General features: G+C 47.4%; 1 protein-coding gene across 1 annotated transcript in view; it reads left to right on the forward strand.

The window, feature by feature from the left end:
- LOC115066769 (synapsin-3-like) overlaps positions 1–21369 on the forward strand; it is a 174755-nt gene that overhangs the window by 47005 nt on the left and 106381 nt on the right. The window contains exon 2 of the mRNA XM_029568344.1: positions 355–819. Coding sequence (XP_029424204.1) covers positions 509–819 — 311 coding nt within the window. The 5' untranslated portion in view covers positions 355–508. The remainder of the gene's footprint in view (positions 1–354; positions 820–21369) is intronic.

A 21369-nucleotide genomic window follows, 5' to 3' on the forward strand; every position in this document is an offset into this window, starting at 1 on the left:
CAGAACCCCATTTTTTGATGGCCACAAAAGATTTGCTGAGTGACAGTGTTATCCTATGGCTGAATGATCAGCCTCTTCCTAGTATTTTACCAGTGTCAATAAGGCTGCGGTAAATACATTTGTGCATTAAGTTCTTTTTCCTGTAAGTTAGAGTCTCTCCTTAGGATAGAATTACAGAAAACGGAAATTGTTGATTAAAATGGTATGCTTTTTAATACATATTACCAATTCCTTTTCCAAAGGGTGTCCCAATTCAGAGCCACCAGCAGTGGATGGGGAATGTGCATTATCTGTTTGCTCTTACAAGGGAGGAGGTTGGTCTCCCTAATGTGCTTGCTGGCTTGTTTCCAACAGCTACGCAAAGTCTGCTGAAGCCTTCTTTCTGGTGGTGTGGAACCTCTGAGCTTCTCTAACCCCAAGCCTCCCACTTCCGGTAGCTGGCACCCTGTGCTCTGAGCCTCACCTAGACACATCTGAGGGGACTGAACCATCCCCATCCGTCACAATCATGAATTTCCTCCGGAGACGTCTGTCAGACAGCAGCTTCGTGGCCAACCTGCCCAATGGCTACATGGCGGACCTGCAGCGCCCAGAGAGCTCTACCAGCTCCCCTGCATCCCCGGCCACTGAGCGGAGGCACCCCCAGCCCTTGGCTGCTTCCTTCTCTTCCCCAGGATCTAGCCTGTTCAGCTCCTTCTCCAGTGCCATGAAGCAAACCCCGCAGGCCCCGTCGGGGCTGATGGAGGCCCCAGCTCCCACCACACCTGTGGTTCAGAGACCCAGGATCTTGTTGGTGATTGATGACGCCCACACAGACTGGTAAGGAGGATCTGTGGTGCCACCACCTTCGGGGGCAGAGCTGGGATGGGGCTGTCTTACCTCCTTGGAGGAGGGAACAGAGGAGAGCTCTAAAAGGCTCCTGTGTTTCTGAGACTGGATGAGGGGGGAGGAAGTTAACTTTCAGCAAATAACAACTCGTGTGTGTGTGTGTGTGTGTGTGTGTGTGTGTGTGTGTGTGTGTGTGTTCTCGAAGAGCTTTACACCTACAGAGACCTCACCTGCAAACTGCAAATCCACAGCTCTCAAACAAACAAAACCTGAAAGTGTTGTAGAGGAGAGGGAGGGTCCAAGCCTAGATCATTTCCTTCTGTGTGTTGTTCCGAGTGCCGCAGACATTTAAAAGTATTTGATACGGGTGTTGCCCACCAGGAATGTTATAAAATACTCAAATACATGGCACACGGCCCTTATAAGCGTTCTGGAAAGAGGAGCCTTAAGTACCTGTGGCAGCGTTTGCCAGATCATCCTCTCCCAGTGTCAGGCACTTTCTCCTCCTCGCCAAAATGAGATTCTTATGAAAGTGAAAGAATCAACACAAGCCCATGGTTCTTATCCCAGACCCTTGGGAACAGAACGCCTGACCCTGCAGCCTGTTTCTTCCTTGAACTGTTGGCAGGCTGGCTCCTGAGCCTGACTTCTTACACCTAACTTGGACAGGAGTGACCAGCTTCCCGGTCTCTTCCAGACAGTGAGTTCTAAAAGCAGAGACCCAGCACTGACCCAAGCTCCCTGCAGTGGTCAGTTAAGAGGTGACGGAGTACCAGGTCAGTGCAAGGTGCAGCTCGGGCTCAGGTGTGGTGCTCAGATAGGATTGCCCCTGAGGAATAGGTCTCTACCCCAACATTGTGATCTTGGGAGGTGACAAGAACTGTTCGTCCAGTTAGAGACAGAATTTGCAGCTTAAGATATCAATTCAAATTCAGTGACATGGAAACCCTGTATCCAGGGTAGCCAGGGTAGAGGGATGGATGTCTGTATGAAAAGCAGAACAGTACCGACAGTCGATCCACATGCCACATTGAAAGACAAAGTTTCGTGTGTGCATCTCCAAAAGCTGGCACATTGGAGGCAACCAGCATCCCCAGAAAAGACAAGCCAGGACGGTGTGACTGAGCTTCTGCTCTCTGCTTTAGAGTAGGGGACTGCATATTTTTCATGATGCAGTCTCAATATTCAGTGACCTTAAAATATGTTCAGCCAATTTAGGATGGCAAGCCTCACTTTTCTAATAAGAAGTGACTTATTTATTTATTAAGAAGAGCCTCATTTTGTGGCCCAGGCTGGACTTGAACTCATGAGTGATTCTCCTGCTTCTCTCTGTCAATGCTGGGGCTCCAGGTGTGAGCCACCACACGCAGCCTGGAAATGGCCTTGTCTGAGTCATCTTCTATACTGCTGTTTCTCAAAGGCACTTGTCCTGTAGCCTTGCTTGCCTCTTTGTGCGCAGATGTAAAGCTCAGCCCTGGGTGCTGCACTTAAGGCTTGATATCTGCGAAGGTGTTACCTCCAGGTGCTCTTCCCTGGCTGGAGCCTTGAGGTCTGCTGTTTCTTTTTAACTGACATTTTTTTACAAGTGTATATGTGTAGTGTGTGTGTGTGCGTGCACATTTGTGTATGTTCTCATGTATATGAGTGCATGTGTGAATATGTGTGTTTAGTTGCATATGTTCAAGTTTGCATGTGTGTATGGAAGCCTGAACTTGACATTAAGCATCTTGCTTGATCACTCTCCACTTTATTTATTGAGGCAGAGTCTCTCAGTCTTCCCAGACTTTGAAGATTCCTGCTAGCTTTGATGATCAGCTTGTTCCTGGGGATTCCCTGTTTCTACTTCCAGAGGGCTGGAAGCTGCCATGCCTTTTATGTGGATTCTGAGGATCTGAACTCCAGTCCTCAGGCTTTTGAGACAAGCCCTTTATTCAATGAACTCTCTCTCTAGCCCCTAACCTGACATTTCTCCCTATTCTCCGAGCTGTTTTATCTCTGGCTCAGCTATTTGTTAAGAAAATTGCTTCCTATTTGGAAGTGGAGTTTTAATGATGGAGGTACACAGTGCAAGGTGTCGGAATAAAACATCGTAATTACACTGAGTTCATATCCTGTCTGTACCCCATAGCAGCTTATGACTTCTGTAAGTTGCTATGCCTAAATGTAGTACCTATTTCATAAAGAGAATTGAAGTAGGCTAACAACTAAGTTAATGTAAAAAAGTTCAGTATGTGCCCGGCACACCAAGTACTATTCAAGTATATATTCATAATACCTCAGAGGACTGTCGCCCTTTCTGTGAAACATTAGTCATGACAGCAGCCCCTCTTAGGCATTCTTGTGTAATATTTTCATGCCCAGTACTGTGCAAAATGGACAGGATTCATCGCATCGTGTCACGTTTCCTGTTGCCATTTGGGCCTGCTTAGCCCCTGGGTAACTGACTCAGATCTTACCATTCTGTGTTTGCCCATATAGTGTGTGGCCATGGAGGGACACAGTGAATGAGGTTGGAATTCAGCAAGTGGCCCCCAGCCAAGTAACATTTAAATTTTGGCTTGAGTCCTCAGTCGCTTTAATCCACAGGAGTGACCAGTATATAAATCTTAGGTGCTGCTCACTTCCAGGAGACACAATGTTGGCCTGCAGAGTCTCTCTTGGTATATTTAATCATATTTGCCCACACTTTAATTAGGTCTTTAGAACAATGGTGTTTCTGGTACTCTTTTGCCCTTCCATGGTAAAACGGGAGAAGAAACCAAGACTCTGTACCATTGAATGTTTGCAACAGACACTTGCATCTGTCAGTTTCTCCTTTGAAATCCATTCTAGAATCTTCATGAATTCCTAACCTTGCAGCAACTCAGTGCATTTCCAAGTATCTCCAAATTTGATGTCTACTGAGTGCATGAGAATCTCAAGCTTGCTGGTTGTGCTGGTGCATGTCCGTAATCACAGCACTCGGGAGGCTGAGGTGGGAGGTTTGTGAGTTCAAGGCTAGACTTGGCTACATAGCGAGACCCTCTTTCAAAAACAAATAGCACATAGACACCAGAAGAATCTTAATCCTGGCTGCAAAATTCTCAAAACAAGCCTTTCCCTGGGTACCAAAAGCCGCCAGTAGGTGGCAGGCTAGCCCCACTGTCTCTGGATAGTCTTAGCAGAGCCAGCTGCCTTCTTTCTGGTCAGCTTCCTCCCCAATTCTTCTGCATTGTGTCCAAGAGACAAGGAAGTTGTTAAAAGGAAAGAAACCAGCTCCCGCAGCCCCTTTCTTCCCTTTTGAGATGATAAGGAGAAGGGAAACCATCTACTTACCGTCAGGGCTGAGAGTGAGCCCACGTCCCCCCCACAGGGACAGTGCTGCTCCCTTTCTGACCCTTCTCAGACTCATCCTTGCTCTGTCTTTCCCTCCTGGTTCTGGGCTGATCTGTAATATGAGGTTTCTTTTGCAAGCAGAAGGCATCGTGGGAACCCAACACCCCTTCTCCTAGGAGTCTAGCTGGCAAATTCTTTGAATACGGTGGGCCCCATTCCACTGGAGAACTGACCAGTCCTGGGGAAAGGGCTTTGCATTTTCTTTCATTTTTTGACTCTCTCATATATATTATATAATATGGTTTCTTTTCAGATACCACATTACTCTCTGTTATCCCCCTTCCTTTCCCCCTGAACCCCTTCTTCCCACCTAGTTCCCCACACCCTTAAAGAAAATGGCAGCCCCTCCTCCCACAACGGTTAACAGTCATTAGCTCCTCAGGAAGGGCTGGAGCTTAGTGGGCACCTCCTCCATCCATGATGGAGTGTTGGAAGGCCCAGTCCTGTGGGTGTTCATAGCTGGTATGAACATTGCAAAGGCAATGTCGTATCTGGATGACAGTGTTTCATGTTACTCCTCCCCATCATCCTGTTCTTAAATTCTTTCTGCCCTCTTGTTTGTGATGCTCCCTGGGCCTTGGGAGAAAGTGTACTATAGATGTCCCTTTAGAAAGGGTACTATAGATGTCCCTTTAGAAAGGGTACTATAGATGTCCCTTTAGAAAGTGTACTATAGATGTCCCTTTAGGGCCGAGTGCTCATCAGTTGCTTGTTTTCAGCACTTTGTCAGAAGTCTTTGCACTAACCAGGAGGCTGGAAGTAGCCATGGTCTGCTGGTGTAAACAGAAACATTTAGAAGATAGTTGGACAACAAGTCTGTATCTGAGGCCCATGCTGTCCCTAGACATATCGATCTGATCAGGTCTCTAGTACCTTGCATTTCTGATGAGAAATGGAAGTCCCAAAGCCATCGTTGATAGGCAGATGTGTGGCAGAGCATTTTAAGATGCAGCCCCTTGGGGGTGAGCCTGGCCAAGGCAAAGGTCTCTAGGAACATCTCTGTCCATCCCTCTGAAGGTCTGGCTTGGTGGCTGGTCTGTCCCCTGGGAAGGGGCAGAGCAGTCAGTGTTGACAGCAACAGGTAAGGAGTGATCAAATGAATGAATTTATAGCTTGGTTTCCTTTAGACCTGTTGCCTCTACACCGGCTCCTTGCCTAGAATCTTCCAGCCACTTCCCTGGCTTCAGGCTTCCAGTAGTGACCCCTCCTCCTGGTTACCTTCCATCCTAGCACCATAGTGCTTTGGAAACAAATCAGCTTTCATTGCCTCCTCCCTCCCCTTCCCCATGCGTCCCCCTTTACAGACCTTTGATGACGCATCACTCTCCTAGAGTTCAAGTTCACAGGCATAGCCACGTGCTCTCCCTCTGTGTGTGTGTCTGCAGTGCTACTTCCTGCTTGAGGAACAAGTTGTGGCTCCCAACCACATCTCACATTAGCACTCTTGGAGTGCTCTTCCCTATCATGGTCTCCTGACCAATTTCCATTCATTCTTAGGAGCTTACAAATGTGTCACCAATGCCGATCACTACCTCCCTGGTGGAACTTAAGGCATACTTCACACTGTATTGTAATCGTGTCTTCCTTAAGAGCAAATCCTACTTCTTATTCATCTTCATAATCCTAAAGCCCAGTGGACACCAAGTTCTTAGTCAGTGAGGGTAACGTGCAATGCATTCTGAGCCTGAAACTACCTTACCTTAGGGGTCAGGAGCACCAAACACATAGTGGAAGGATTCCCAGTTTTAATATTCATTGGTATAGTCTTGGCTCTTTATCAGAATGGCAGAATCACTGAAAAGTGAATATCTGAGATTATTTTGAAAAGGAAGAGGAGAGGTTAAGGAGATAGCTTAGTCAGTAAAGTGCCTGGCATGACAGCCTGAGGTCCTGAGTTCAGTCCCCAGCACCCCATAAAAAGGCAGATGTGTTGGTACACACTTATATTCCCAGCACTGAGGAGGTGGAGAAAGGAGGATCCCTGGGGCTTGCTGGCTGTCTAGTCTAACCTACTTAGCAGGTTCCAGGTTCCAGTTTCAGTGAGAGACTCTTTCTCAAAATAAGGTAGATAAGACCTGAGGAATGACACCTGAGGTTGACCTCTGGCCTCTACAGACATGGACACTGCACATGTACATGCACACGCATGAACATGCACCTCTCTCCCTTCACCCACTGTATTAGGGTTCTCCAAAGAAACAGAACCAGTAGAATGAATATATATGTATAGAGATTTATCAGCTTAGCTACTTACTACTTACTACTTTCTTACTACTTACTTACTTACTACTTACTACTGTCCGAGTAGTCCAACAATGGCTGCACCACACTGGAGAGGCTGAGAATCCATAGTTGCTCAGTCCATGAGGCTGGATGTCTCAGTAGTCCCAATCTGGCACTGAAGGTCTGACGAATTCCACAAGATCAGCTAGTCTTTAGTCTACAGCAACAAGACAAACTCACCAGCAAGAGAGAAGGCAAGCAGCAAGAAGCCAGGTGTTCTCCTCTGCCTTGGCCTTTTATATGGGCTGCCATCAGAAGGTAACACCCACATTTAGGGTGTGTCTTCTAGATTTAGATGATCCAATCAAGAAGATCTCTCTCATTTCAGTTAATCCCAGATCCAGTCAAGTTGACACCCAGGATTAGCCTTCACACCCACATATGTGCATACAAAAACAAGGGGAAGAAGATGTTTTACTATCCAGGTTTGACTTTCAAAATCAAAGCATACGACACAATTAAAAAAATTTAAAGACCATATGGGATTGGGGGTATCGCTGCTTACAGGTTCCCCTCTCAGGGGTCAAGAGGAGAAGGAGGGTCACTGAGGGAGGTAGGAGAAGCTAAGCCTTTGACCCAGCCCCTCCCCTTCCCAGTGGCCGTTGCTCTGCTCCCTTGACTGTGACCTTGTTCTGAGAATTCCTGCTGTTCCATCTCAAGGTTGACTTGCCTTTACCTTGTTTATTCCTCCCCTTTCCTGAGGTTTTGATTCTTTTGTTAGTTCAAGACAAATGAAAAGGGTGTCCTGGGTTGGAAGCACTCCTCAGCCACTGTCCACAGAGCCTAGAGGCTGTCAGACCTCACCTAGACAGGTGCCTAGTACACTTCTAGGTTCAACAAGCCCAAGATGGTTTTCTGTGTCTCCTTCACCACCCACAACTCACCTAGTTCTAAATAGTGTCATTGTGTCCCTGAGCCTAGGGCAGGATAGGTAACATGAAATAGGAAACATGTAATGACGGAAGTAGGATCTGGAGGGCAAAATGTTATTGGTTGTGACGAGGTTGGGAGGCTGACAAGAAAACCTAGGAATGACCTTGGTGATGTAAATCCCATTTGCCCTCACCCCCTTCTCAATCTGATAGAAAGCCACACTGGCCCATGTGGGAGCAGTTACACAGTGTAAGTTGCAGGCACTGTCAGTCAGGGATTGTGTTGCTGGTCCAGAGAACTGGGGAGGAGGGTGGGTTTTGCCAACATACTATCGATTACCAGCATGTCCCAGGGGGCTGTTTTCTAGATGAGGAAGCAGAACACAGGATCCCTGTATCTGTTCAAGGAAGCCAAACGACAGTGGCTAGGCTGGGAGGGGAACCGGAACCACCCTTACTCCCAGGGCTTCCATGGTTGACATGAGGGAAATGCTGGAAAGTGCAGATGGAACGATCTCTATAGGGACCTGGTCATGTCCTCATTGCTTCATGGTCAGCATTTATGCCCAGTCTTAGTTTCTTTTCCTGTTGCTGTGATATAATGCTCTGACAAAAGAAACTTAAGGAAGGAAGGGTTTATTTCTCCTCACAGCTCCAGGTTACAGTCCAACGGCAGGAGGGTCACAGCGGCAGGCACTCGAGGGAGCTGCTCACGTTGAATCCATATTTGGGAACAGTGAGCAATGTGTGCTAGTGCTCAGCTCACATTCTCTGCTTTATACAGTCCAGGATCCCCTGACCAGGGAATGGTCCCACCCACAATTCAGATGGTTCTTCCTATATCAATTAATGATCAAGCCAATTCCCCACAGGCATGTCTGGCGCCCAACTCCCAGGTGATTCTAGAGTCTGTCAAGTTGAATATTACTTTACCAGGTATTGTGCTAAATGATCTTCATCCACTCTCCAACTTAGTCCTCCTAATCACTGTGTGAGTGCTAATACTGTTCTCATTCTGTAAATAAGGAAGCTTGAGGCTCTGTGCCCTCCATCAAAGCAGGTTCTACTGGCATCTGGGCTCTGGCTCAGGGCATCCCAAGACCAGCCCGGGCATCTCTGTGCTCTTGCTGGACCTGAAGCACACGCCCTCCTGAGCCACAAGTGAACAGGGCCCTAGCATCTGACAGCAATAAAAGAATGGGTGGCAGGACTCCATGTTACACTGCAGCGGCCAAGCACATGAGTCCAGTGACCTCACCCCAGAGGAAAGTGCCCCACCCCAGCCAGGCGGCCTCACCCTGCTGGAGGCCTCTGAGCAGCAGAGTGTAAGGGTGCCAGGAAGAAAGGGCGTTCTTGCAGCCAGCCAAACTCTCCTGGTTTCAGACTGGCAAAGGGAACCGTTTATAGAAATTGCCCTTGGATGCATGGAGAATTTTTTCCTCTCTTTAAAGCACCAAGAGAGCTCAGGCAAGGCCTTTTCCTTCTTTTGACGTTAAAGATGTGATTTCCAAGGACACGTGTCAGACATGTTTTTCTAAGAAAATTAAACTGGAAAAGGGGATGAAAAGAATCTAGAGAGCTTGGCACTGAGAAGTGGCAGCTGGAAGTTACCGCTCTACCCCTCACCACCCTTGTGCTCTTTGCCAACTTGCTGGTGAGCCTCAGTTTCCTTGTGTGTAGTGGATTGTAGCACTGTCACTTCCCCTGCCTGTCTGGTCTCCAGGGGCTGTCATGAGGCCCCCAGTAAGAATACCTTGGTCCTCTCTTTCACAGGAAGTTTTCAGCATGTGCCATTTCTCCACCTGTGTTTCAGTCTTGTATTTCCAATATAGTTTCTGTCTCACCTGGGTAACCATGTCTTTGGAGTTTTGAACACAGGGCCTAGCACATGGTAAGATCAGTGAGGTGGGGGCTGGAGACATGGCTTAGCGGTTAAGAGCACTGGCTGCTCTTGTAGAGGACCCAGGTTCAGTTCCCAGCACCCACATGGCAGCTAACAACCAGTGTAACTCCAGTTCCAGGGGAATCCAACACCCTCTTCTGACCTCCTTGGGCATAGCATGACAGAAGTGCACTTACACACATGCAAGCACTACACTCATACACATAAAAAAAATTTTTTTTAAAGATCAGTGAGATGAATATTTAATGAATGAATACACATTCTTTTATTTATTCATTTAATTTATTTATTTATTTTGATTTTATGTGTATGGATGTTTTGCCTGCATGTATGTAAGTGCACCCATGTCATGCAATGCCCACAGAGGCCAAAGAGGACATAAAATCCCCCGGAACTGGAGTTATGAATGGCTGTGCTGTTAGCCACCATTTGGGTGCTGGGAACCAAACCTGGGTTCTCAAAGAACAGCCAGTGCTTCTAACCACCGAGTCATCATCTCTGAGGCCCTTCACAGACAAAGCGCTGCTATTTCCTAAGGGAAGGTTCAGGAAGAGAACCTGGTGCTTCTTTGGTATTCTTCAGGCCCCCTGCTTCATCCCAGCTGGTAACTCAAGGACTCCAGCCTCCATCTTACAGGTCAGAGTGCTCCTGGCAGCTTTGGTCAAAGGCATGAGGACCACAGGGCATCTTGGGATGTCTCTCTAAGGGCTTACAGTGGCCTAAGAGTAATCAAGACATTCTGCTTCTATCTGTGCCACCTGAGGGTGGGGCAGAAAGTATGATCTCAGAGTCTACGTAATTAGCAATGACTTCTGGGTAGATGTGCTAGTTACTGTTGGTGTGACTAAATACCTGACAGGGAGCAAAGTAAGGGAGGGTTCATTTTGGCTCACACTTTAAGGTTCTAGGCCATTATGGTATGGAAGACAGCTGGTCACATGACATCCACAGTCAGGAAGCAGAAAGAAATGAGTGCTGGTGCCTGGTTTGCTTTCTCCTTTTTATTTGGTCTGGGACCCCAGCCCATGGGATGGTGCTGTCCATATTCAGGGTGAATTTTTTCTCCTCAGTTAAAACCGTGGAAATGCCTTCACAGATATACCCAGAGGTGTGTTTCCGTGGTAATTCTAAATCCCATCAAGTTCACTATAAAGATTAGCTATGTCCCAGGGCTGTCAGAGTTAGTAAATAAGAATACAGGATACCAAGTCAATATTTAATAAATGAGTATGAGTCTACCCTGTGCAACAGTTATTTTCTGTTCATTTAAATTAAATCATTTGCTGTTCATTTAAAATTCAAATTTACTGGGGCCGGAGAGATAGCTCAGTGATTAAGAGCACTGACTGCTATTGCAGAGGACCTGGTTAAATTCCAGGCACCTAGGTGGCTAACAACCATCTGTGGCTCCAGTTCCAGGGGATCTGATGCCCTCTTCTGACTTCTGCGAGCATTGCACAACAAGAGTGCATTTACCTACATACGAGGCAATACACTCATACACATAAAATTAAAAATATAAAATAAAGATAAACTAAAATTCAAATTTACTGAATGTCTAGTATTTTATCTCAGGGAAAGTGGTAACAAGTAACATGGCCTGGCATTACAAACCCAACATGGGACCTGCAAAACCTGGCCTCTAAGATGCCTTGCTTTCTGGTGGGGGAGTCAAAGTAGCTTCCTGAACTGACCCCATTCTCAGAACACAGCTTTCCCTGCCATCACCAGTGGGGAGGGAGGTAAGCTTGGAGGACTGCCTACAGCCAGACTGCCTGGATGCTGTGGATTCTGGCCCCAGCTTTCCCTTTCAGTTATGTGACCCCAGGCAAGTCCAACCTCTAAATGTCTCATTCCTCAGCTGTGGAGCAAGACACAGACAAGCTTTCCCGAAGGGTAATTGTAAAGATTAAAGATAAGGGTATGGGTGGGGTTGGTACATGGCTCAGCCTGACATAATAGGCCTTGGGGTGGTAACTGTTATTAACAATTAATTGCAGTTACTAATTGCTTGTGAATATAATAGCCCTGGGAGGCAGGGAAAGGAAGCCTCTTGGCATACTTCTCAGTTCAGCTGGCAGTGCTTGAGGGCCCAAACCCTGGAGGAGGGGTGTCTAGGCCCTGGCAGACTGGCAGTCACTCTCTGAGATGTAAGGAGGGCTGGTCCTGGGGTAAGTGCAGAGGCTTAAAGGAGAGGCTCACAATTCTCTGCTGAAGACACCTGGCCCTGGGAACAACTCCGTAGGCCTGTCACCACTGCATCCTCCACCTGCAGGCTCTGCTTATGTGGGGAGAGCTGTAGGGGGGTTCTGGGGGAAATAGAGAAAGGGGGCCTAGTGAAAAGGATACCATCTCCCATTTGTTTTACTTACTGACCCAAGCATGTTACCTAACCCCACCTGGAGTTGGGGGCTCTATGCTAGATTTATCCCTTTCTCTCTGGGCTCAGGCTCTGCACCTCTGTCCCTCCCTCCCTCCCTCCCTCCCTGTTGTGGTGTCTGGGGGAGGGGAGAGGCCTGGACATTCCCCATCAGCCAGCTCTGTTGCCTGGAGACGGCCCAGTTTTCCCAGGCCCGGCCCCTTTTATCAGGGAGACAATGTACGCACACAGTGAGGGCCTTGTGCAGCACCCAAACCCCTAGCCCTTTGACTTGAGGAATTTTTCAAGTGCTGACCCCTCTCCGTGAGGTCTTCATGCTGTCCAATCCAAGGGCTGGTATCCCTGCAACTTCCTACCCAGCTCCTGTGAGGAGAGACAGGGGAGGAAGGGGAAACAGAGAAGGGTTGTTACTCCCACCCTGCCCCTGTAGAGTCTTGGGTGAGAGCTTTACCCTTGAAACTGGGCTAGAAAATCTGGGGAAAACGTCTTTAAACAGAAAGGGAAGATAGAGAAAAATGCTGAGAGATGCTGCTGCTTCCTAAATTGCCTTCTTGCTGCCTTTCTGAGCTGTGGGACCTCAGGGGTAAAGGGCCCTTTCTTCTCTGGGCCTCTGTTTCCTTATATATACAACCATGTAAATGGGGGAAGATTCTGGTCCCCAGATGAGTATTCTCATTACAATGATGTTCAGATTGCCAAGTCCCACCCTACCCTTGGTGTGTAGTGTTAAATTCTTCCCAAAGAAAAGAAGACTTTTCAACACAGGTAAAATAGGCCTTTATTAGAAACACATGGAGAAGCTCTTAGAGACAAAAGAACTATGACTGAAGTTCTGGAAAAGTTGGCTCTTGAGAACCCCTTCAAGGGATGTGGTGACCCCAGTACATGGACAATACCTGTATAAATCAGTGTTTGCCCACATCCTTGTACCTCTTTGCTTGAAAAATCAAATTATTGGGTGAAAAAATAAACTTGGCTATGGAGGGAGGTTTGGTTCCATCTGGGCATAGGTAAATACAAATGGAGGCGCCGTCACTGGCCTAGGGGGCAGTGGATCCAGGTACACAGAGAGGAGCCATTCCCTAGCACAGTGTACTCTTAATGTCCAGAATGGAGCCAGGACCCTGCTTTTTGCCAATGATGAAGAGCCACTTTTAGAAGCTACCAAGTTAGGACTACTCTTACATGGCTTCCATCCAGTAGAGCTAAGACCACCCGACAGAAGCATAGATCAACTCAATAGCACCAGCTCCACGGACAGCTCGATATAAGTAACTAGCAGAGATCAAGCGAGTGTCCCGAGAAACCGGTAAGAACTCCATCACTTGGAAGGGTCCAAGCTTGGTTTGGCCAGTCAGTTGAAGAGTAACAAAGATGAGGCTCAGAACTCTAGCTCAGGCTGGAAGCCCTAAAAGACACTCCATCCGGAAGCTTTCCTGTTCTCTGCTGACCTCTGTCTAACCCCCATGCCTCCCTTGTCCCTGAGGAATTCACTGCTTCACTTGTGAGCCCTGTCTCATCCTCCACACCATGGCTTTCTAAATCAGGCCCTCCAGTGAGTGACCTTCTTTCTGGAGCGCCCCTCAGAGGCCAAGGTCTGCTTGAGCAATAGCAAGAGCTGGAGCTTCTAGACTGCACCCAGCTGAGCTGCTGCCTTTCCCTCAGGGAAGAAAGTCTCTGGGTAGATGCCAGCCCCGTTACTGAACGTCTCTCTCCCCAGGGCCTGTGGAAGCCTGTTTTCAACGTGTGCCCTGGCAGGAGGGAGGATTCTACCATGACAAGATAAGAGACGGGACTTCCTGTCCACCCTCCTGACCCTCCAGCCTGGGCTGCCTAGAGCTCTTCCTGGAGTTGATTGCCATGTGTAGAACTGGCTTAGCTACCCGCACAGCTGATTGTGGAAGACAAACCAATCAGTAAGTGCAGGGACAGGGGGCAGGGAAAAGCACAGGTGGAAAGAAACACTCACTGAGGTCAGAGAAACAGCAGCTCTATGGCAAATGGCATCTGCCACTTGGCTCCAGCTGCAGGAACTTGACCGTGGGCCTTGGGTGTCAGGTGTGAGAGCTGATGCCCCCTCTAAAGGCAGCTGCAGGCCTCTCTGCCAGCTTTTGCCCTGTGGGAATACAGATCTTGTCAAGTTTCTGATGTTCAAGAAGCCAGGATTTTTATGTGAATTTTATATTTTGAAAGTAAAAGGTAGCTGGGGAGATTGTTCAGTGGATAGGAGTGTTTGCTGCACAAGCGTGAGGACATGATTCTGGGCACGCCTGTAACCCCAGGGTTTGTGGGGGCTGGGGGAGCACTACGGGAAGATTACTGGGGCTTACTGGCTGTCAGCTTAGCTCCAAGTTCACGTCTCAAGGGAATAAGGTGGAGCATACTAGAGCAAGACACCCAGCATCCTTATCTGTCTTCCACGTCTACACACCTCCATATGGCACACAAGTGCATACATGCACTACACCCTACACACACACACACATACACATGCACATATTTGCACCACACCCTACACACACACACACATACATGCACCACACCCTACACACACATGCACATACATGCACCACACCCTACACACACACATACATGCACTACACCCTACACACACACACACATACACATGCACATATATGCACCACACCCTACACACACACATACATGCACCACACCCTACACACACATGCACATACATGCACCACACCCTACACACACACACACATGCACCACACCCTACACACACACACACACATACATGCACCACACCCTACACACACACACATGCACCACACCCTACACACACACACACACACACACACACACACGCTCACGCACATGTGTGCAATTTGTTTACAATCACCCCATCAAAATAAGGTTATGAACTCACAAGATCTACCAGTTAGGTACTTGTGATAAAGGAGCAAGGAGTCAGGTTAAATACTAGCTCTATTTCCTCTTCAGGAAGGGCCTTCTAATATAGTGTAAAGGCTGTTTTGTTTGGAGGGGATGTTTCATTCAGTGTATTTTCAAGGGCCAACATGATGCTTAGCACCAAGTACAGAGAAGATAAAAGATGGATAGATGGATGGATTCATGAAGAGATGAATAAATGGTTGTGTGGGTAGATGGATGGGAGGATACATGATGGATGGATGAATTGGGTGGGTTAATGAATAAGTAGATAAATGAATGGATGGGTAGATGGATGGATGGATCTATGGATAGGTGGATAGATATTAAAGTCCTCAGCCTTATCCTTCTGTGCCCTGCCCTTTCCACCATGACAAGTCCCATATCCCTTTCTAAATCAGACAACCCACAGTCCTTCTATCATCCTTACATCCTCAGAAACCCCTTTTCTGAATAATCAGCTATCAGTCACTTATACCTTGGTGTGACTCACATTTCGGTGAATTTCTTTTTCTTTGGGTATGTCTTCAGGTGGGGCCCAGAGTAGATGTTGTTGACTGAGGGTGGGTAAAGCACTTGTCATGCAAATGTAAAAACTGGAGTTCAGATCCCCAACACCATGTAAGTGCTGGTTGGGAATGGTGGCCCACCTGTAATCCCGACCCTCTGGAGCAACTGGCTAGCTAGACTAGCTGAATTTGTGAGTTCTACATTCAAATGAAAGACCCTATATAAGCTGGAGAGTGATCAAGAAAGCTTCCTATCAGCAACCTCTGTCCTCCACACACACGCATGCATATGTACCAGCACACACATGTGCACCCCACATTTAAACATGCATACACACATTCACCATGCACATATGCACATGAAAAAAGGTTTGCTGAAGAAAAGACTTGCCGTTTTACTTTATGAAGGTTGTGGGCTTCTTGACATCTGTAGAAATAAAGGTGGCACAGTGAGATTTTTGGAGAGGAGAGAGGCCTCTGCATGCCCTGTGCAGTCAGAGAGAAGGAGTGGGTGGCTGATAACTTTGCTAGGGAGGACGGGGTGCTCTAAACAAGTAGAGAGGGCATGCTAGACGGGGCATGTTCCTCTGAGACAAACCAGCTTATGTCAGTCTTCCTCCTCTCATGCAGAAGGACAGAAGAGATAAACATTAATTAAACACCTGCTGCATGCCAGGAGCATCAGTCACAGACAACAGACATAATAACGTCCTTATTTTCACCAATGAGAAAAGTAGGGCTATGGTGGTGGATGTTTCATGGAAGCAGCATGAGAAATCAGTAGCAGAGCTGAACAGGACCTGGGTCTCTTCTAAGGCCAGCAGACCCACCCACTTTGTTTCCTGGCAAGGTGATGCTTCCCCTACCCCCACCCTCCATCAGTAGCACATTAGTGGACAACGCAGATGCTGGCACATTTCTTTGCAGCTTCCCAGAGGCCTTTGCAATTGGGTCCTCATGTAATCCTCTTGACAACTTTGAAATAGGTCTTTTTTTTTTTTTTGTCTTTTTGAGACAGCGTCTCTCTGTAGCCTCAGCTGTCCTGGAACTCACTATGTAGACCAGGCTGGCTTTGAACTCACAGAGTTCGCCTGCCTCTGCCTCCCGAGTTCTGGGATTAAAGGTGTGCCCCACCACACCCGGCCCTGGAGCAGGTCTTTTAAATCCCCATTCTGCAGAGGAGGAGGCAGAGGCTGGCCCCCAATAACATACATCAGGTACTAGAAACCCTCCCACCTAAGCCCCAGTCTTATTTTATGCATCTATTATTAATTTACCCTTCACTCTTAGGGAAATATATCTCAGGGAAATTATACCTCAGGGAAATTCATCACCCCCTGTAGTAGCCCAGTGCTTGCCCAACACATTTGCTCTTGCTTGTCTCACACACACACACACACACACACACACACACACATACACACAGACACAGTGTGTGTGTGTGTGTGCTCATCTTTGAAACCTTAGGCCCTGGTGAAGAATAGGCACCAAATATTGGATGAACTGATAGTTGAGCTGGACCACCTCATCAGGACTATACCCCTGATCCCCAGGCTGGACAGAGTGCACCTTCTCTGCACTGAGCAGGATCTTTGTGCTGAAGCCCTGGTGGTTATTGTCCATCTGTGTGTCCCTCTCTTCCATGAGGTGATAAGCTCTCTGTAGTCTTCATACCTGATACCTTAGAGCCTGAAGGTTCTGCACAGAGCCAATGGTCCATCAGTGTACTGTTAAGTCATTCAAAGAAGCCTTTCCTGGAGCTGTGGATGTAGCTCAGAGGGTAAAGCACTTGTCACACAAGCATGAGGACCAGAGTTTAGATCTTCGGTATGCACATAATTCTGGGTGGGCAGTGCTCAGGGAGGTGAAAGCAGAGGATCCTGGGGCAAGCTGGCTAGTTAGGCCAGCAGAATCCTTGAGCTCTGAGTTCAAGCACGAGATCATGCCTAGCTTCATGGACTCCACCTGCAGGATGGAGCTGTGGGGAAGACTTGCTTGACACAGGTGGATCCTGTTGTGTTCGTTCTCTCCTGCCCAGACTGCAGCAGAGAATGTGGTACCCACTCCTCACAAATCTCCCTCACACACCACATCCCGGTTCCCTAAACAGGGATTTCCCACCCGGGGCAGCCCCAGCTTATAATATTCTCCTTCCTGCTGCCTCTAAAGTGACAGTAAAAATGTGAGGCCACCCACAGAGATAGGAAACTCCTGGAACCCAGAGTTCCCACCTCCTTTCCAGGGACACAGGCTTGATTTTTATAATATTCTCCTTCCTGCTGCCTCTAATGTGACAGTAAAAATGTGAGGCCACCCACAGAGATAGGAGACTCCTGGAACCCAGAGTTCCCACCTCCTTTCCAGGGACACAGGCTTGATTGATTGACCCATTGACAGAGGTATTCAGGGAGCCCCTGTGAGGATTACATACTAGGGCACCAGGAGGAGGCTGCTGATGGGAAACAAAGCCCCTGGGCACTATGGATCCATTTGTTTTTGCCTGCGGTCAAACAGCCAGTCAACTATGGAGGCAGCAGGCCCCTCCCCCAAAGCATCTACAATTCCAGGCCATCCCTCCCCTTTCCTCTGCCAGACAGAGCTCTTCTGAGGCAGCTCCAGCCTGAATGAGCCCCCCAGCAAGGAGGCAGCAGTCTGTGTGGCCCATCAGGAGACAGACTTCTGACTCCCAGCCAGGCAGCGGGACAGACCGCCTGACCCTCACCTCAGCCTGAGCCCGCCTGCCAGCCAGCCCCAGGGGTAAACATTCAAGAGATGGGCAAAACAAGTGTTTCTCCAGGGAAGGTGAGACATCCTTGAGGCCAGAGCTGCTTGGGTGGCATGAAATGCAAAGTGTTGTGGATTCCAGGTTGGAATCAAGTCCAAGTTTGCCAGCTGTGCAGGTTGGATACCTACACAATGGCCCGTAGCATGAAAGGTGTAATTTGTACATTTATTACAATGTTGTGCCAGTAGGTGGCAATAAAGGTTCTCAAGGAAGGGATCCGCACGGACACAGAAAGCATTCATTTACCTGGTCCACAAGCATGTGGGAAGTACTGTCCCGTGCTTTGTCACACTGTGCCGGGTCCTGCAGTTCCACTGGGACACGCAGTGGAACATTGAAACAGCTCTGGTTTCCAGGAGCACAGACTAGATGTTTGTGAGCAAGGGACAGACCGTAAAGTAATATTACAAGGCAGAGTGACAGTATGATGACCCTGAGTGTACTGTGCCCAGGAGCTGAGGAAGGAAGCTCAGGCCAGCCAGATGGGGGCGCTGCTGAGGCGAACAGCAGAGTAGGTGTCACCCATGACGACCCTGGAAGGTGAGAAAGAGGCAGACAGCACAGAGGCGTGAGCATCCTAAGCAGAAAGCACAGAAATCAGAAGCAGAGAGGTGTGAAAAGTCAGAGGACTTGGGTGAGTGTGTCTATGAAGGGCGCCATAAACCAGTGGGTGGATCAAGTGGGCCACCTGGTCGCAGGGTCCCCATTAGGAAGGACCTTGGGGCTCTGGGCTGAATCCTGAAAACTGGAAAGTATGAGAGCCCAGGAAAGGTTGTGACACATTGAACACAACTTCTCCATCTAGAGAATGTGGGAAATGGTCCCCATGACCTCTCAGGGTCTATGGGAAGGTCAAATATGGAGAGTAGATTAGGATAGAAGACCAAGAGTTGGCTGTCTCCCTGCTGCCATAGGCTGGATAAGAACTCCAAGAATTCTGTATCTAAATTCTGAGTCTTCTAGGTCCTTATAAGGAAGGAAGTCAGACATTTTATTTAGTTGTTTGCTAACTTTATTTATTGTGATGGTTAGTTTCAAATGTCAGCTTGCCTCAATGGAGAATCACCTAAGAACCTCAATTGAGGAATTTGCTGTATCAGGTTAGCCTGTGGGCATGTCTGTGGGGGGTTGTCTTGATTGTTAATCCATGTGGGAAGACGCAGCCCCTTGTGGGTAGCGCTATTCCCTAGGCAGAAGATCCTGAACTGTATAAGGGTGGATAAATTGAGCCGAGCGAAGAGAGCAAGCAAGGAAAGATGCATTTATCCTCTCTCTGCCCTTGACTGTGGATGTGATGTAGCTAACTGCTTGAGTTCCTACCTTGACTTCCCTGGAATGATGGACAATCACTAGCCTTTCTTTCCTAAGTTGTTTTTGGTCAGAATATTGTATCACAGCAACAGGATGAAAATAGAATATTTATCAATTTTAAATATTAGACATGGGGCCTGGAGCAATGGCTCAGCAGTTAAGAGCACTAACTGCCCTTGCAGAAGACCCAAGTTCAGTTCCCAGCATCCACATGGCAGCTAACAATTGTCTGTAACTCGAGTTCCAGGGGATCCGATGCCCTCTTCTGACCTCCTCAGGCATTGTACAACATGGGTACACTTACACACATACAGACAATGCATTCATACACATAAAAAATAAAAATAACAAATAAGATATTTAAATATTAGACTCATAGGCCATTCATTTTCCTCAAGGCCCCACAAGTACTAGAGGCATGCTGGTTCTGGTATCTGGAATGAGCTGGTTATCTTTGTTGAGGATTTGTGATAAAATTCCTCATTGTGGGCTGGAGAGATGGTTCAGTGGTTAAGAGCACCGGCTGCTCTTGCAGAGGACCTGGGTTCAAGTCTCAGCACCTGGATGGCAATTAACAACTGTCTGTAACTCCAGTTCCCGGAGATCTGACACTGTCTTCTGACCTCCATGGGCATTGCACGACATGGGTGCACTTACACACATGCAAGCAATACACTCATACACATAAAATAAAAATAATATATAGAATGTTTAAAAAAAAAAAACTCCCCATTGTGTGAGACTGGCCGCACACACATTTTATTGAAGAGCATCACTCAAAGAAATGTATCACTTTCAAGTCACACTAACTATTCCTCACAAAAGTCCAGCCTCGATGACATCTCTGCCTGTCAGTATTGTAAGAAAAGGTGGCACTAGCCACAGAACTGTCAATCAAGGATGCTGGAAGTCTTGGGAAGAGAAGAGGTTCACTGGCATTGGCTGCACATCCGTGGTGGCTGTGGAGAGAGACAGAATGAAGCAGTCTGAGAGTTTGTAGAAAGGATTCCTTCACAAATGGAAGATTGAGAAAATAGTTGGCAACATCCCTATCCAGGGAAAAGAACAGAAGAAGAAACTAAGGAGAAAGTTCTTGAATGCCATGCTTACAAATTACTGAGAAGAATGCAGTCACGTGGCCACACCTAACTCGTGGGAGAGTTGGAGCAACAGTTTTATGTGCTAATCTACGAGTATGAGCCTGGGGAAAAAGAAAGGAACTGTCTCCATCCCTGAGAAAGCTTATGGAAATGCTTAGCGTCATGCCTGGCTCACAGCAAGTAACTGAAATATTTGTTTCAATACACAGGCACAGCAGTGAAAGGAGAAAATGCAAACCTGGTTCTTCTGCTTTGTATGTGGGAGGACATCTAACCTCCTAAGCACCTCAACTTTCACTGCTCGTTTTCAGGGTTGAGTGAAGGCACAGATACAGAGTTAGAGGGCCTGACACAAATCTCTTAGGCAGTGTTTAGTCTCTGGATTTTGAGTTTCCACATTGACAGGATAGAAATAAAAATGACTTCTTCTTGCTGGCAGTTGTCAACATTAAATGAAAAAGACCTTAGATTAAACCCTAAAACTTACTGATCTCTTCACTCTACTCATTCAACAGATAATTCAATTGAACTCCTGTTGTGTGTTAAGCACTCTAGTGGGTATTGAGGATAGAAAGATGGGTCAGACTTTGAGGAGTTCAGTTGTTTAGTGGGATGTGGGCATCAAGCACAGTTACTGAGTCTAATTAATTGCAATTGTCATCGATAGGAAAGACAGTCGCTATCAGGAGGGAGAAGAACCACAGTTGGGATTAGGATGCATATGGAGGACAATGGACGACAAGTGGAGGGATATGAGAAGTAATGAGATTGGAGAGTCAGTGGGGAAAGGGAGGGAGAGGTCACAGTAATATTGTTTGCTATTTTGTCTTGAGCAGTGGTAGGTAGTGATGTCAAGGATGTAGCAGACAGTCTGGGAGGTTTAGTACAAGAATGAGAAGACTAGCGCCTGGATGGTTGACAGACGGACAGCAGGACACATGATGACAGCTTTGTGGAACAAATGCATAAATGAGGGAATGGATAATCAATAAGTCCTTGATGTAGTTCACAGTGTAAAACTGAGTAAAATAATACTGAATCAATACTATGTTATTTATGTATTCTTTGTCTCCTTGAGTCTGTAAAATACCCCCAGAAATGGGGAGTGCA

The sequence above is a fragment of the Nannospalax galili genome, unplaced genomic scaffold (genome assembly GCF_000622305.1).
Source record: "Nannospalax galili isolate Female #2095 unplaced genomic scaffold, S.galili_v1.0 scaffold39, whole genome shotgun sequence".
Taxonomy (NCBI): domain Eukaryota; kingdom Metazoa; phylum Chordata; class Mammalia; order Rodentia; family Spalacidae; genus Nannospalax; species Nannospalax galili.